The sequence below is a fragment of the Camelus bactrianus genome, chromosome 2, assembly GCF_048773025.1.
Source record: "Camelus bactrianus isolate YW-2024 breed Bactrian camel chromosome 2, ASM4877302v1, whole genome shotgun sequence".
NCBI lineage: Eukaryota > Metazoa > Chordata > Mammalia > Artiodactyla > Camelidae > Camelus > Camelus bactrianus.
In genome coordinates this window covers 86,785,010-86,803,288 of record NC_133540.1, presented here as the reverse complement: position 1 = coordinate 86,803,288, position 18,279 = coordinate 86,785,010, and the positions used below count along the sequence as shown (strand labels likewise).

At 31.9% G+C, this 18,279-nt stretch overlaps 1 protein-coding gene across 2 annotated transcripts in view; it reads right to left on the bottom strand.

The window, feature by feature from the left end:
- Window positions 1-18,279, bottom strand: part of USO1 (USO1 vesicle transport factor) — a 67,141-nt gene that overhangs the window by 37,740 nt on the left and 11,122 nt on the right. For both annotated transcript variants that reach the window (XM_010969318.3, XM_010969319.3), the window contains exons 2-8: window positions 17,251-17,337; window positions 17,109-17,173; window positions 11,453-11,529; window positions 5,086-5,186; window positions 4,573-4,675; window positions 4,361-4,416; window positions 138-258 (exon numbers count right to left, since the gene is read on the bottom strand). In XM_010969318.3, the coding sequence (XP_010967620.2) occupies window positions 138-258; window positions 4,361-4,416; window positions 4,573-4,675; window positions 5,086-5,186; window positions 11,453-11,529; window positions 17,109-17,173; window positions 17,251-17,337 (610 nt within the window). The remainder of the gene's footprint in view (window positions 1-137; window positions 259-4,360; window positions 4,417-4,572; window positions 4,676-5,085; window positions 5,187-11,452; window positions 11,530-17,108; window positions 17,174-17,250; window positions 17,338-18,279) is intronic.

Sequence of the window (18,279 nt, the reverse complement as noted above, 5' to 3'; positions counted from 1 at the left end):
AGGAAGCCTCTCTCAACACTTAACAAACCAACAAAAAAGTACACGTCCTTCTTTCTCCCTTCAATCGCATTCCTGAAAAGTTAACAATTCAATGAGAACAGAAAGAATCTCTTCAAATCAATCTCTTCATACTATACCTCCATCACTGTTCCCCTCCTCTGTAATAATGTCCAGTAATCTTTCAAAAGCATTTTCAAAAGCAACAATTTTCTGGATTGCTCCATTGCTTCTTGTTAGTGCCTGTAGCAGTAAGACGCCCTTACGGAGAAGAAAGATAATGTTAAGTGGAGTACAACTTTTAAAAGACATTTAAAAACTACTTAAAAAACCACAGAGTTTTAGCAGTGGCAGGAATCTTACAAGCGCAACTTCTTCACTTTATAGAGAGGGAAAACAAGGACAGAGAAAGTAAGCAATTTGCCTCCCTAAGCTACATAGATCTCAAAGGGTCAGAGCCTTGGCTAAAATCCATGTCCACCAATTCCTAATTCAGTTCTCTCCACTGTGTAATATAAATGTATGACAATTCTTGTACAGTCATCAATCAATCATTACACAGCTTTCATTGTGGTCTAAGAGAGCTGAACATGATTATATCTGTCTCAGTAATGCCTCTGCACATACTTCACAACAGTAACAATAAGAAACTGTGAATTCACTAATATAAATCAATAAACACCATCACATTCTAGAAGAGAAATTTCAGATATTCTTATAATTATCTGGCCTGCAAATACCCCAAACTTGACTCTAAGTTAATAAAAAAAGAAAGAATCTAGCCTCCTGAATGGCATGTCTAATACAAGACAATTCTCAATAGTCTCTTGCTTCTGATTTTTAGTTTTTCTCAGCTCCTGTTGGGCTAGATTTAGTCTATATACTCTGCAACCTCTTTATTATTCAAGAAAAACTCACTGTTAACAATTTCTGATTATTTTACTATCAAACAAGTATTTTACGAGCCCAGAAGAGCCCAAGAATACCATTAGGTCAAAGAGACAGTAAATATTTAATAAAAAAAAGCAGGTTATTATTTGGAGGAAGAGGAATAGCAACTAGGTAGTTCAAAAGTTCCAAAATTTTTGCTGGCTGTCAATACTGGGCATATAAGTATTCATGTTAAGACAAAAAATGCCTATGGCCTAACTGGGCTTATCCTACTAATTTTCCTGACTATCCAGTCTCAATATTAAGATGAGAGAGAAAGCAAAAGTGTTTACTTTTACATGTCAAATTCTCCTACCTAATGCTAATTTGAGATTAACTGTTAACAAAGGAAGGAGGAAATACAGTGGAACAAACATTGAGGCTGTGAGTTAGATACGGTGGGTTTTAAAAAGGGTTGTTGTACTTACTAGTGCAACTTAAAGCAAATTACATAAATTTGGAATCTTAGTACACCCACGTGTAAAACAAGGATGGTATTTTTGTCATGGTTTTTATGAGGATTAAAGGAGATGACATAACTTCTATAGAACCTAGGTTCTCAACACTTATCAGTTTCTTTTCCCGACTATTAAGAGGTACATTCTTCAATCAAACACATCCACTAAATGCTATTAAGAACGAAAAGTACACTCATTAGTCATTGAAAGCAAGTGGGCACCAATTCCTTACTTTAAAAACTGGTAATTAATGAGATTGATCTATTTATCCTCTCTTTCATGTATGAATTACATTTCAGGGCAATAAAATATACTGGTTGATAAAGCAGAGTTCTTCACTGTGGAAGATTAAAGCTGAATAAATGTAGAAGAATGACAGAATTATAAAATCACTGTTTTGAAACCCTTAACAAAATAACAGATTCAGGCAATGACCACTAATGAATGATCAGATTTAATGGAGGAAAGAGAACTTTACAATATAGGGATCTGGTTGTCACCACCTGAATCAAACCCACTGACCACTACAAGTGGGACAGCCAGATATTACATTTCTTGATGTGTTGTAAAATTAAGTAGGCTGCATCACCTAGGAAACACTCTAGCAAAGAGGTGAACCAGAACCTAATCAAGCCCTTTAGATAGTTAATAGACATTAACAATCAAATATAATGGGAGAACTTCGTCTGGGTCCTGATTTGAAGGAACCAACTGTAAAAGACATTTATGAGACAACTGGGAACTGAAGTATGTATAATGGTGAAATTACTCAGATGTTTCGACTGCTTTTAAATACTCCAGTAAAAATAAAGGAGTGGTGATGGGAGGGGTAGGTGAAGCAAATATAACAAAATCTTGAAAATTAATGGATTTAAGGGGTGAGTTTGTTTGTATTCTCTACTTTTGTGTGTATTTACCTTTTTCATTATAAAAAACTAAAAATTAGAGAATGAAATTACAGTCTATCACTTAGAAGTGAGCTAGTCATTACTTCTGACAGTTTTCTCAACTTTTATTGCTAATTTTTAAGCACTAAGTAACAAATAAATATGATAGTTCAGTGTACCTATGGTAAATGACCAACTGGTTCTCTAAATCCAGTTCAAAATCAATGTTTCAAATATAAAACAAAAGGGGGCTAAAAATCTTTACCAACAGGCTCCTAGGGAGGTTAGCCAATGTTGATGACTGTCATTCAATGCAATTAGAAAGATTAAAAAGAAGGAAAAGAAAAGAGAATTTTAAAAGAAGGATAAAGAAAAAGGTACAAAAGAGGGAGGAAAAAGCAGTCTATTATTTGAGACAGTTACAGAGTGCTACTAATAATTGCCAGAGGTGACAGTTAGTTTCCTCTGGTTGACAGTGTCAATTGTGCTAGATTTTGGTGTGTTTTATTGCATAATGTTTGATAGTAAATGTCTACAAGAAATTCAATGAATAGGTTTACTGAAACCAAAGACAAAATGGCTGAAGACATGTAAAACTCCAAAATCTAAACACTACAGCAAAAGTATAACTTAATCCCTAATCATAAAATTAATGAAAACCAACATAAAATAGAATCATTTTATCTGTTTCTAATAAAAGTTGAGGAGAAAAGGTTAAAAGCAGAAAAAAAAAGTAGAAAGTTAAAGGAAATGGTATATTTAAGAACCAACTTGATGCAGTTATATATACACACAAATTATATAGGAAAATGAAAATAAATGAAAAAAAAAAATGATGGTACTAATAACAATCCAAGGAGAGAATCTCTTTTTAAATGGTTTATGTGGTACCGTTTTATTTAAACTGAGGGCCAAGAGAGGAGTAAAATAACACATTCAGGTTTAGGATATATAGTAATATTTTAGTTAAGAAAAGACACACAAACTTCCTAATAGATAGGTACACAATTCTTAAAAGAATAAAAAATGTCCTTCTCATGAGTTACATTATCATTTCTCCACTTACAATACTGCACTGATATATGTACTACAAAATTTTAAACACAAAGCTAAAACAACCTGTCCATGTGGACCTAAGTCAAGAGCATTTCAGTTTTATCTCTGCTTTGCCATGAACCAGTTGTGAGGCTAAGGGCAATCCAAATGTTGTTTACTAGCACTTAAGATGAGAAAGGGACAGGGCCAAGTACCACAAATATAAAGATGAGTAAGACATCACTAACAAAACAAGTCACTCAGTTTCTGTAAGTCTTGGGCTTCTAAGTGTATACGTGGAGACTGAATTAGCTTGATAAAATCTCCTAGTTCCAGGGAGTGAGGGATATAGCTCAGTGGTAGAACGTGTGCTTGGTGTGCATGAGGTCCTGAGTTAACCCCCAGTATCTCCATTAAGGAAAAAAAAATCTCCTAGCTCTAATTAAAAAAAAATTTTTTCCAATTGTTGTGTAAAGAGTATTAAGGTTTTGATCAAGTTGTAGATAACAGAGAAAAATGTTCAAGCAACAAAACAATATTGTATCAATACAAAATATTCAAATATATATGCAAACACTAAAATAAATCAGAATGGAAAATTAACTCTAGAGCAAATCATGCTCTATAGTTAAATAAAGATTACAAGGAAAATCCTTTGAAATATGCATTCAATCGAATAAGAGCGAGGATTCCAAATGTGACACTTTGTTAAGGTCATGCAGTTCAATGTATGGGGATGTTTCCTCTACTCTTTCTGGAGGGAGACTTTGGTGTCAGTACAACCCTTCAGAAAAGGATGAAAGAAATCCTAAACTTGTGGAATGCATAAGTTTGAATAGCAAAATCATTTGTCTAAGCCAAAATACTGAATAGGCAGAAAACAAAGAAAAAATGTGGCCTTGTATATGACTTTAAAAGGTCTAAAAGATTGTCTAATACCCCAACATTCCAAGTCTAACTTTTTATGGCTCTGAATAAGGGTCAACAAAGATTTCATTTACAAAGAGAGAAAACAAAATGCATATTCTTAGACTTTTTTCAAGTTTAACTTACATCATTACGTATAACTTCCCTGGAATCCGCTAGTAAGTCCATCAATCTTGAAACACCTGAAACATATAACTATGTGAAAAACACTGGCAGATCAAAATTACAAACAGTGATTCAAATTATAAACAATTTATTAACACATCATTTCAGTCACCCTCTTTAGGAACGATCCTCACTTTAAATCCAAAATTATATAAGGAAGATGAGTCACTCACCCATGGGACTGACTAAAATAATTTGCTGCACTTGAGGCCCTAGCTGTTTTAAAAGAGAAGTAAGAAGCTTCACACCAGGCCAGCGGACGTGGAAATCAAACTCCTATAAGAATTTAAAATATTTAACATTTGTAACTCACATTTTCAAGAAAAACATTTTTTTTCAACTAATACCAGTAGCACAAAAAACTAGAAACAAAAAAGAGTTTGGAGAACTTTAAAAAACTAAGAATAAAAAGCAATAAAAAGAAATGAGTTAATATAAATTGACCAAATTGATTAAACTATTATTGACTAGATAAAACAGTATTTTATAAAACTGGAAATAAGAAGTAATCAATATTTTAACACACTATAAGGCTCTTAAAACAAACATGTAAATCTCTTTCAATGATACAACAAATTTTACAACCTTAAAAAGGTATATATATATATGTTGCTTCCTCAGTAACACCCAAAGAGGCAACAAAAGAAGCTTATAAAATGACAAAAATAGCAAGGTTCTTTAATTACCTCTAATAAAGATAACAGGAGAGTGACATTTTCTTGCTGCTTAATGAAAATTTCTGTAAACTGGCTTCCCAAATCCTCATTCTGCCTTGTGGAGTTTTCTTCTGTAACATTCAAAGATAAGGTACTTGAATATGATGCTTTGTTGTTTTAAAGTATCCTTTTTGTTACAGAAGCTAAGCAGAAATGATAATTTTCTTGGAACTGTATGTCGGAAGTAGTATCACAATTTTGCTGGAAAGACATATCCTAAAAATAACTTTCAATATCATTTAAATGAATTTTTATTTTTTAAATGTTAAAATATGCTATTCAAAGAAAATACATTTAGATTTTTCACATTTTCTCAAGGTCATTTTTTAGGTTAAAACTCTAGAGCACAAGGGAACTTACTAGGGTGATGGAAATATTCTATCTCAAATGTGATAGTCGTTACGCTACTATATACCTTTGCCCAAAGAATAAATATTAATATATGTAAATTATACCTCAAAATCTCCTCCCCCAAACATTATTGAACATACAGTTCTTACTGTTACTGAGTTAAATAATTTAATTATAAAATCAAACCAATCATCTGCAGATCCTTCAGTATCTTTTTTAAAAAAAAATTAACATATATATCCTATAAAATTATTTGGCAATAAAACCAGAATTTTTAAATTTGACAATTAATTTTTCACTTGTTCTTTAAAAGATTTTATATTTGTCCTTAAGACTTAAAGGTCTTTAGATTAAACCATCTGTTGTTTCAATGTATTTTATCAAAAAAATGTAAAGGATCACTAAAAACTGAAGCAACAATTGCAAAAGTAAATTATCATTTAAAATCTGCCTACACTATAAATGCAATTTAGAGATGGCAAGTACACTACTCCTCATTCCCTCACCCATACCAGACACAGCTAATCCTTTTCCACATGTTGCTCCAGGCAGTGACTATAAACCAATGGAGTTGGCAGTCAAGATCAAATACATTTATTACCCCTCAAACAGTTCTTTTTCAAATGTGACACTGTAATACTAATATGCTTTAGAAAGCAAGTAGTGACAAGTACTGACAAGAAAAGCAAGGCAATCCAACAGTGACAGTGATAATCACATCTAATTATTTATAGAGAAAAGAGAAAAGAGAAGAGACCACAAGTAGAAATGTTTTCCAATATTGATTAATATGCTAGGTTTTTCCTTCAGAAACCCTAAGAAATATTTCTTTTTATCATCTCTTGTATCAGTAAAAGAATTAACTGTTTCTGGACCTTAAAACTACATTACTCAAACAAAAAAAAAACAAGTTCAGAGTATAGAGAGAACCAGAAATTTAGTTTTGGATGTATCAAATTTTGAGATACATAAAAATTTGGAGATATTCATCAAGTAGGCAGTTAATTAAAAACAAGCTTGGCTGTCAGTGGATAGGTTTGGGTTAGACATATACATTAGAGTGATAAACATAATAATGATTTAAAGTCACAAGACTGGATGATAAAGGGCATCTACAAAAAGCTTACAGCCAACTCTACACTTAATGGTAAAAGGCTGAATGCTTTCCACTTAAGATGAGGAAAGAGGCGAGAATATCCACTTTCACAAATTCTAGTCGGCATCATACTGGAGATGTTAGTGCCACAGGGCCACAGGCATACAGATTGGAAAGAAGTAAAACTGTATTTACAGATGACATGTTTGTCTATGTAGAAAATCCTATGGAATCTACAATAAATCCTATTAGAACTAATAAGTGAGTTTAGCAAAGTTGCAAGATAAAAGGTCAATATACAAAATTAACTGCATCTTTACTTACTGGTGATGAACAATTAGAAATCAAAATTTTAAAACAGCACCACTTAAAACAGCATCAAAAAGTATTAAAGACTTAGGGATAAATCTGATAAAACCTGTATGACTTATACTTTGAAAACTCAAAAATGGTGCTGAGAGAAATGAAAGAAGACTTAAATAAATATATATACCATGTTCTTGTATTAGAAGGCACAATACTGCTAAAATGTTTGTCTTCTCCAAAATCAATCTGTATATTTAACAGAATCCCAATCAAGATCTCAGTCAGCCCTTTGTAGAAATTGACAAACTGATTCTAAAATGATATGGGAGTTGAAAGGACCAAAAAGATCCAAAATAATTTTGAAAAGGAAACAAAGTTAGAGGACTTAACACTACATAATTTCAAGACTTATAAAGCTACAGTAATCAAGACAGTGTCATGTAGGCAAAATGACACACACAGAAGACCAACAGAATAATAAGTCCAGAAACAGACCTATTTGCTCACAGGCCTAGTCATAGAGTTAAAACTATAAAACTTTAAAAAGAAAACATAGGACAAAATGTTAGTGATTTTAGATCTGGCAAAGATTTCATAAATAGGAAACAAAAGGCCCAAATTATATAAGAAAAAAAAGGTAAACTAGACAACCAAAATGCAAAATTTTGCTCTTCAAAATACAACGTTAGAGGAGGGTACAGCTCAGTGGTCCTCGGTTCAATTTCTAGTATCTCCATTAAAATAAGTAAATAAATAAACCTAATTATCTCCCTTCCAAAAATAAAGCAAAACATATATATTAAAAAAATACAATGTTATGAAAATAAAAAGGTAAGTCACAGATTGGGAGAAAGTATTTGTGAAATATATATCACAAGAACTTTTACCTGGAAAACACACAGAACTCTTACAACTCAAGTATAAGAAGACAACTCAGTAAAAAATTAACAAAGGATTTGAATAAACACTTCAAAGAAGAAAGGAATATGTATGGCAAATAATAGCATGAAAAATTGTTCAATATAATTATTCGTTTTGAAAATACAAATAAAAACTACCATGAGATACAATTTCACATCTATTAGAACAGCTAAAATTTTAAGACTGACCATATCAAGTATAAGAGTATGAAGAGGAACTGGGATTCTCATACACCACCATAGGAATGTAAAATGGTACAACTACTTTGAGAAACAGTTTGGTAGTTTCTTATAGAGTTAAACATACACATACTGTATCACTTAGCCTGTGTATTTATTCAAGAGAAATGAAACACACAAAAACTTGTACATAAAAGCTTTATGTTTACCAGCTAAAAACTGCAAAAAACCCAAATGACTACCAACAGGGGAATGAATTAGCAAATTTTATAAATTCATACAACAAAATACTATTCAACAATAAAAAGTACATCCATATTTTTTAACATCTGTCTGCATCCTATGAACTAGTTATGTAAATTATAAGATTTAATAAAGAATCTAGTCAGAAAAATGGCCATAATTTATTAAATCAGAAATCTTTGGAATATAAAACAAAATGTATCAAAAAAAATTCTGCTATCCAACTTACTAGATCATACTGTATAAGTTACCTGATCTCTGGGTTCTCATTACCTCATTTTTAAAAAAGAGAAAAATATCACCTACCTCACAGGCTGCTATGAGGATCAAATAAGATAATGGGCATAAAAGCACTGTAAAATTTAAAGCTCTGTACAAATATAATGCTGATCTGTACTACTGAATAAGGAAACAGCATTGTCACAAGAGTCGAGGCATAAATGCTCAGTATTTTCTGCTCTCAAACAAGGGGTTCGAATGTCACAAAAGGTAGTGTGACACACCTAATAAGTTAGTTTCTTTGTTAGTTTTTTGTTAGGTATAGGCAACTTTGTTATGTACCATTTTAAACCTACTTTAGGTAAGGATTTTCTCTTCCTCATTTGAAAAAGTTAGGGACCTCAGGAAAAATGATAAAACAAAATTAAACTGGGTTACTTTAATTATGAGGAAAAGAAGTATCAATGTTAAAAGGAAACAGAACTTGAAACGGATCTCAAAAAAAAAGAAAGACAATATTGATGAGTTTTATAAATTAATACAAAAAAATGTGAGTAAACAGATATTATTGTGCATGCATTATTTTAAAGGGACAATATCAACATATAAGTATTTCAAACTGGAATACCTTCCAGTTCTTACTGAATATACATAAATTTTGTATGTATGTATAGATATTCAAATACTATTTTTACTTTTAAATAAACTGCCTCAAAATTTTTTCCCAGGAACATAAAAAGTAATTCAAATAGATTGTCCTACCAGACCAAAAGCTTTAATTATGCTAAAGCATGTTAAAATATGAACTAGAATATTTTCTGTGTTCTGAACAATAGATTTAGCAGGCATTGAAATATAAGTAGTAATATAAGATTATCAAATATTCCTCTTTAATTAAGGAATTCTTATATAGTGAAACAAATCTCAAGATTTTTTTTACCAGCCAGAAGAAACATTACTTGATAGTATCCTTTTGTATTATCAGAAATTATGTCTAAAAGCGTTATGCATATTAAATGCAATCTTTTACCTTCAACATCATCTGAAAAGGTAGACAAAAATAAATAAATAAAAAGTGGGTGATAAAGAAAAATTTCTTATGTAGTACTATTCACAACAAAACAAATAGGAGCTTAAAAATGTCAAATAATAATACAATCTCTTGGAAGGAAAGATACATACTCATTTTACTCAAATATCTGAGGTATCCTGATAGAGATATAGCATAGGCTATATCTTCAGGATTAAGAGACAGATTTATTAAAAAATTGAAGGGTTATAAAATATACCCAAGGTAAATAAATCTAAAATGAAGTTCATTGTGTCAGCTAAGAATTACCTTTCGATGAAGCAGTAAAGACAAAGTATCAATAACAGAACTGAAGGCCACATTTCTCAGTATCTAGATTTCTAAAAATTGACTCTTCCAGGCCAAGTAAATTTTCAGAAGAAAGTTTAAGTGCATATTTTAATCTTCCCTAGAAAAAATAAGCCTGCTAGTGTTTTTCTCCAAAGAACTGTTTATCCTGTTTCATCCAAAGGATCATTTTTAGATACTGAATTAAAAATAAAAGCCCAAATAAATAAAGAGCAAAAACCTGGATTTTAAACATTATTAGATTATAAATTTATAACAAAGGAAAAACACCTAAGTGCTACTATATAATTTTTTAAAATACAAAAATTATCCAGTATAATCTAGAAAAGAGCTAAATTTTCAATCTGAAACTACTAAGCAAAAATGAAAAAAAAAAAAAAAAAGAAAGTCTTCTTCTTTAGTGTTTTCTAACAAGTGTATTGCACCTTTTTTTCTCATCTGAGAAATGACTAGGAGAAATAAGAATCTTTTCCCTCAAAGTGTGTTCTTGTGCATAATGTATTTAAGTATTGTCATATGATTGACAGCCTCTTTTTCCAAGAGAACCAAATTATATTTACTAAAGATTTTTCACCCCTCAGAAATTAATAAAGTTGTCAGCTAGGTATCATAGAAAAACAAATATTTAAGAAAAAGGATATTTAAGGCTAAGAAATTGTGACTATTCAACACAACACAGTTTCAAATGTTCCTATTACTGGTGTTTTGTGAAGTTAATGTCTACCTATATTTCTGCTCTACTTTTATTTTAATAAAATATGTACAAACTCAATATCATCTACATTTCTTTATGACTTATCTACTCAGATTTTGAAAGACCTTAGAATTTCAGTCTAAATTAGACTTTTAAAATGCATGATTATGTCCACTCTTCTGATTATCTAGAAAAATGAAAAACCTACATCCAACTGCAGCAGCCAATCTGGTATGAGGATAGCACTCTTCAATAGCACTAAAATGTTACACAATGCATGTTTTTACAATACATAGAACAAATTGTACACAGATTTCCAGTCGAGTATTTCACAGTTGACAATAAACATAAATGACTTAAGTAAACGACTACCTTATTTTAAGTATGCAAATAATTTGAAACAAAAAAGAAAAAGAAGGATGTACTAAAGGGATGTGTGGATTTCAAGCTGATTCATATCATTTCACGCCAATTAGATTCAATGTAAAGAAAACTTCTAAATTTAAAAAATTGTTGCTTTTTATAAATTAACATATCCTATGTTAAAAGTTTAAGTATATAATATGAAAAAAAACCTTCTAACTTCATACTGCTCACCAGATAACATATAAATAAAATAGTTTAGTTTTCAATCAATAGCCAAAAAATGATTAAGTAATCTAGAGATAGTATACTAACATTCATTATGCTTAACTAAAACCAAATACAAAGAGGGAGAAAAGTATTTTTTTAAAAAAGAAGAAGCTAATTCCATCTCCAAATCACATATAAAGCAATTGTCTTAAAGATATTTTTCTGGAACTAAGCTAACGTCTTCCATTTATTGATTTCAAAGAAAGAAAGAAAGAAAAAAAAACGTAAATAAATTTATAAAATAAACTCAACTTTAAATCAAAATTGACACAATCCAGTTAATTTTATGCACAGAAAACACAGTAAAAGAAACTTACCTACTTCTTCTTCTTCATCATTAGATATAATATTATATAGCGTGTCCAAAGCATAACCTATTATTTCAGAATCCGAACTGGAAGAAACAAAAATTATTATATTTATACACTGCTAGTTAGATTATACTTGTTATGACTATTTTAGACTCTTATTTAGCAAGATTGTATAAAACATTAATCCCATTTCTAAAAACCTACCCCAACAAAATATCAGAGTGCAAATTATAAAGATGTATAAAGGTTCAGTTTTACTTATAATCATGAAAAATTAAAAGCAACCTAAATGTCCAATACTTTTTTAAAGATGTGGTAAATCCATACATATAGCAATGATTAAAAAATGTCTTTTCAAAGAATGTTTAATGACATGGTAATTAAAACACCCTTGATTTAATGCCAGTAGGAAAAAATTAAGTATAACAATTAAGGTACAAAATGATCCTATTTAGCAAAAAATAAAGATAAAGATACATTCATGTGTGTCTACATATATTTTAGAAAACCTTAAAAATAAATTTGTAAAATAAACCCAACTTTACACAGTAAAATTAGTACAACCCAGGTAATTTGTAAGTCTGTGTGTTTGTTTATATATGTTTTGTAATATTGTTTATATAAACATAACAGTATTATCTCTAGTTGGACTACTAGAATTTGTTTCCTTGATAAGTATTTTATTTTTAAAAAAAAATCCTATGGTAAACATGAACTGTTTATAATGTCTGGAAGTATAAGATTTTTAGTCGTTGATAAACAGACAAATTTTGAAAGCATAATGGATGATAATGGTATTTAGAGTGGAAAGCAAAGTGAGATACAGGTCACAAAGATTTAATGAATATGAAGAAGTGATCGGGAGCAAAAGCAAAGATGAGGGACAGATGGGGTCACAACCAGAGGATGTAACTCTCAAATGAAGTGGGTTTTTAACATTATTATTACTTTATCTTGTTTTTGAGAAATTTTGAGGGACATCTTTTTAAGAAACTATCGAGAAAGCAGGAATAGAAGGGAACTTCCTCAAAATGAAAATCCCACAACATCATATGTTATGGTGAAAAACTAAATGCTTTACCCCTACGATCAAGAACAAGATAATGGTTCTTGATCTAGCCACTTCTTTTCAACAGAGCTGGAGGTTCCAGCGAGAGCAGTTAGGCAAGAAAAGGAAATAAAAGGCATACATATTGGAAAGGAAGAACTAAAACTACACCTATTTACAGAAAATATGATCTTGTACATAGAAAATCCTAAGGAATTCATTAAAAAACTACTAGAAGTAGTAAACAAATTCAGCAAAGTTGAAGGACAGATGCTTAATATAAAAAAAAATCAATTGTACTTCTATATACTAGCAATGAACAATCAGAAAATGAAATTAAGAAAACAATTCCACTTGAATAACATAAAAAGATTAAGATATTTTGGAATAAATTTTACTCAAGTACAAGACTCATACACTGAAAACTATAAAACGCTGTTGAAAGAAATTATCTAGAGCTCAAAAAAATGAAAAGACTTTTGTGTTCATGAACAGGAAGATGTAATGTCGCTAACATGGTAACATACCCCAACTTAAGTTTATAGTTACACAATCCCTATAAAAATCCCAGGTGCCATTGTTGCAGAAATTGACAAACTGATCATAACAACGTTATGGGAATGCAGGATAGCCAAAATAATCTTCAAAAAGAAGAACAAGGTTGAAGCACTCATATTTTTCAACTTCAAAACTTACTACAAAATTACAGTAATCAAGATTATGGCACTGATATAAGGATAGACATATAGATCAACAGAGCAGAGTCTAAAAATAAAGCCTAACATTAGTTCAATTGATTTTTGGCAAGGATGCAAAGACCATTCAATGAGGAAAGAACAGTCTCTTGAACAAATGGTTCTAGGACAACTATATACATATATGCCAAAAAATGAAGTTAGATCCCTACTTCACATCACATACGAAAATAAACTCAAAATGAGATATAAGACCTAAATGTAAGAGCTAAAAGTATAAAACTCTAGGAAGAAAACACTGGCATAAATCCTTAAAGCCTCGGATTAGGCAATGGTTTCTTAGCTATGACATCAAAAGCATATGCAAGAAAAGATAAAACAGATAAACTGGATTTTGTCAAAATTAAAAACTTTTGTGTATCAAAGGACACTATCAAGAAAGTGAAAAGACAACCCAAAGAATGGGGGAAAAAATTTGCAAATCATGTCTGTTAAGGGACTTGTATCCAGAATATACACACAATTCAACAATAAAAAGACAAGTAACCCAATTAAAAGCAAAGGACTTAGACATTTCTCTAAAACATACACAAATGGTCAAAAAACACGTGGAAAGATGCTCAGTATCACTAGTCATTAGGTAAATGCAAATCAAAACCACAATGAGATGCCAAGTTACACTCACTAGGATGGCCATACAAAAAAAAGGGGACAATAACAAGTGTTGGTGAGGAGAAATTGAACCTTTATACACTGCAGATAAGATATGAAATGGTGCAGCCACCATGGAAGTGTTAGGTAATTCCTCAAAAAATTAAACACAGAGTTACCACATGACCCAACAACTGAATTCTCTTGTATAAAACATGTTTACACAAAAACCAGTACACAAATATTCATAGTAGCATTATTCATAACAGCCAATAAATGAAAATATCTCAAATGTCTGTCAACAGATGACTGGATAAACAAATATGACCTATCCACACAATGGAATATTATTCAGCCATAAAAAGGAATGAAATACTAATACATGCTATAACATGGATGGACCCTGAAATATTATGCTAAGTGAAAGAAACCAGACACAAAAGCTGCACATTGTATGATTTCATTTATATGAAGCATCCAAAATAGTCAAATCCATATAGACAGACAGTAGATTAGTGATTGCTAGGCACTAGGGGGGAGGAGAGAATAGACAATGACAACTAATGGATACGCAATTTCTTCTGAAGTGATGAAAATGTTTTGGAATTAGTGGTGATAACTGCACAACATCATGAATATACTAAAACCAGGAAAATGTACAGCTAAAAAAAAAACTATCAAGGTGTCATAGTTTGGAAACATCAGTGAGAAACAGACAACTTTCCGGCCCTGAGTGTGGGACTTGGGAGAATGAGCAGTCTCTGCTCAAGATGGCTATAAGAGAAGCAGACTCATGCACAGATGGGAAGTTTCAAGCTATGACAAGTAAGGGAACACAGCTCTGTGATGCTTGAAGGATTCTGAGAGGCCAAGAACAAAAGCAAAACAAGTAACGAAGATCAGAAGTGGCAAAAGATGGCTGCAGAATATAGACCTCTGCAATCCATGAAGTTAAGACAACACTCACAGAGCATTCTGAAAACAGGAGACAACAGATAAGCATTGGAGGCAAGTGGAAAGGGAATTCAGCACAAGAAAAGGAATGAAACACAAGAGTTTGGCTCTGTTGCCTAAGAGGCGTAATAAAACACCCATCAGCCTCTAATGTGATCAATTATTAATTCACACATTCAGAAGGCTATATGATACACACTTTATATAAGAGGCTGCCTTCTTTTCTGATGGCCTTAGGCGAGAACTCATTTCCTTGCCTTTTCCAGTTCTAGAGGCACCCTTTCTTCATCATTAAAGAAAGTAAAGACAGAAGGAGACCTTCTCATATAACTTCATTCTGATCTCCTCTTCGGCATTCCTCTTCCACTTTTAAGAAACTTTAGGATTACACTGGGCCCACCTGCTTAATCCAACATAATCTCCCTATCTCAAAGTCCATAACTTAATCACATCTCCGAAGTCCCTTCTGCCATCTAAGGTAACATTCATAGGTTACGCTGATAGGGTATGAACATCTTTGGAGGACCATTATTCTTCCTGCTACAGCTGCTTACTCTGCATTGATGGATTTATTCAAATGCATTAGAATTACTTGGCTATGAAAGGTAGCCATTGTGAGTTACACTGTCTGAGGATGTTAGGAAAGGCTTTAACTGGTATGAATAAGCAGTTGGGCATTGCTGAAATAAAATTAAAAAGAGGTTATGAGCATAAAAAAAGCTTATATGTTTTGCTCTGTTTGAAGAACTTGGACTTCACACTGCACTGAGCTGGTGAAAGGCATTAAATAGGTGAGTGATAGATTTACATTTCAGACAGATTATTCTTGAGATGCATACCCTGAATGGAAGGCCAAAGAGATCAGAGGCAAAGAATATGGTTTGGAGGTGGTGGTGGTTTTAAAACATGTCAAAAAACTCTTTGATACAGCTCTCTTCGAAACGTGGAATCTAATTTTCCTCAAGTGTAGGCTATATTTATTAACTTGCTTCTAGTAAAATAGAATGTGATGGGATTGATGATATGTGACTTCTGAGACTATGTCCTAAAAGGCACTGTGGCTTCTCTTTGTTCTCTCTCTAGGATCACTTGCTCTGGGAGAAGCCAGCTGCCGCATCATGAGGATACTCAAGCAATTCTTTAGAGCAACAAGGTGAGGCAGGCATCTTGCCAACAGCAATGTGAGTGAGCCATCTTGGAATGATATTCTCCAGCCCTAGGCAAGCCTTCAGATGACTGTAGTCCTGGCTGACATCTTGAATACAACCTTATGAGAGATCCTAAGCCAGAACTACCTAGCTAAGCTACTTCTGAAATCCTGATCCACAGAAACTGGGACATAGTAAATATTCTTTTCAGCCAGTAAACTTTAAGGTAATTTGTTATGTAGCAATAGATAACTAATATAGAGGCTATGAAAATAGTTTATGTGATTGATATTGAGAGCCAGAACTAATACCAACAATGGAAACCAAGAGAATTCATGGATTCCAGCTGTTTTTTGGCCTGGATGGTGTAACAGGTTAGGGAGAGAGATGAGTTCAGTACAAATTCTCTAGTTTCTTGCTTGACTGGAAAGGTGCTATCAACTGGCAAGAATCTGGGTCAAAAGGCAGTTAAAGGGAACGGCAGGGGCAAGCAGAATAAGGGTTGGACAATCGGAGATAAATCAACTTTCGAACACTCTGAATTTAAGATACTTGTGAGAGATCTTGATATGGTGAAAATGTCCACTGAGCAGTTAAAGCTTGTAAGATACATCTAACTAGAGGTAAGATTTGAAAGTTATTCATGCACAGTTGTCAGTTAAAACCAAAGATGCATATATAATCTCTTAAAGAGAAACTGAAAGAACTAAAAATAGGCAGAGTGATCTTTCTCTTAATACATGTTCAGATGTAACACTTCACTCTATTAATACAGTTTATTTATTTAAAAAAATCCGCCAAAAAGTCTGGATAACTGATATAACATAATACTCATATTACATTAGAGGACAGTACATTGTAGTATATCTAAGTGAAAATCAACAAGTCTTTTTGCCCAGTTCAAACTCCCAATTTTATGCCTTTAATTAGTAGTTACTTAATTCCACTTTTATATAACAGAAAACTCTCAGCCCCTGGGGGTTGAAATTGTCTGTCCTAATGTATGGCACAACAATTTGCACCAAGTGTCCAATAACTATTGAAATGACAACTGAAAGTAAAAACTTAATAGCCTTAATATGTCTATCATTTCTGGAATAGTTACTCTAAAACAAATTAATTAAAATTTCAAGAAAAATTAGGGAGAAAAATCATTAGAGACATACCAATCTGTTTGTAAAACATGGATAAGATGTTCCATAGCTTGAATACCCACTTCCAAGCGATATTTCTGCACAAAAGAAAAATATTATTTAAGTAACTAATATCAATCTTAATGAACTTAATAACTGATAAAGTGTTACAGACCTTAGATAATGATTTGAGAGCACGCACAGCATTTCTTCGATCATCCAGTAAAGTAGATGAAGCTACTCTGTCACAAAGCTTTTGAATCTGTTATGGAAAAATGAAATATCATTAACAGAATAAAAGGAACAAAAAAGAAAGTTTCCCCCCAAATTTATACTATTAATTTTGAGAAATAAAATCAACAAATGTGATGTCATAGAAACAGTATTTCACAAATCTAAATATGTATTTAGGTAATATTATAATCTCATTACAGAGATCAAACAGATTTTTCAGAGAGACTTGAAAAAAAGTGTGGAAGAGCAGTCAAATAAAGTCAGTCATATAAACTGAGTTTGAGAAATTAGAACCAGAGCTTTCTAAACAAACTTATTATAACTTTTTGAACCATGAGGGGTGCATTATCCATTAGGATTATGGTAGAAAATGAGAAGTTAATAAATTTCTTAAAATAATGATTGCTTACATCATAACTTCACCCTGACACTTCCACTATATATTTGAACAAGAAAAGTCAGAACTATTTACCAAAAATTTAAAGTTTTAAGTGTGCCTCAAAATCTAGAAAGATCAAACGCTATTATAAAAGCTTTTAATAAATTTTGCAGGAATTAAGATTAGAACTGAATTTAAAATAAACCATGGAGGATTACTGACAATAGGAAAAAACTGGAAACTGTCCATCAAAAGAAGAAAAACTAAATAAACTGTGGTACATTCTTCAGTGGGCTACTATGCAGCTACTCAAAAGAATTAACTGTGCTTACATGAAAACAGTGTGATTTAATAAATAGTGGGGGAAAAAAGAGCAAGTTGTAAAACTATGCAAATTGTGAGCCTTCTGTAGCAAAAGCACCAAACTGTATACGCAAATTTGCATTAAAAAAGAACTGGGTAATTTAAAATTCTAAAACTTCCAGAAGAAAGCACTGGAGAAAATCTTTGTGACCTTAAATTAGGCAAAGTTTTCTCAGACACATACTAAGAGTACAATCCATAAAAGAAAAACATAATTTGTACTTCATC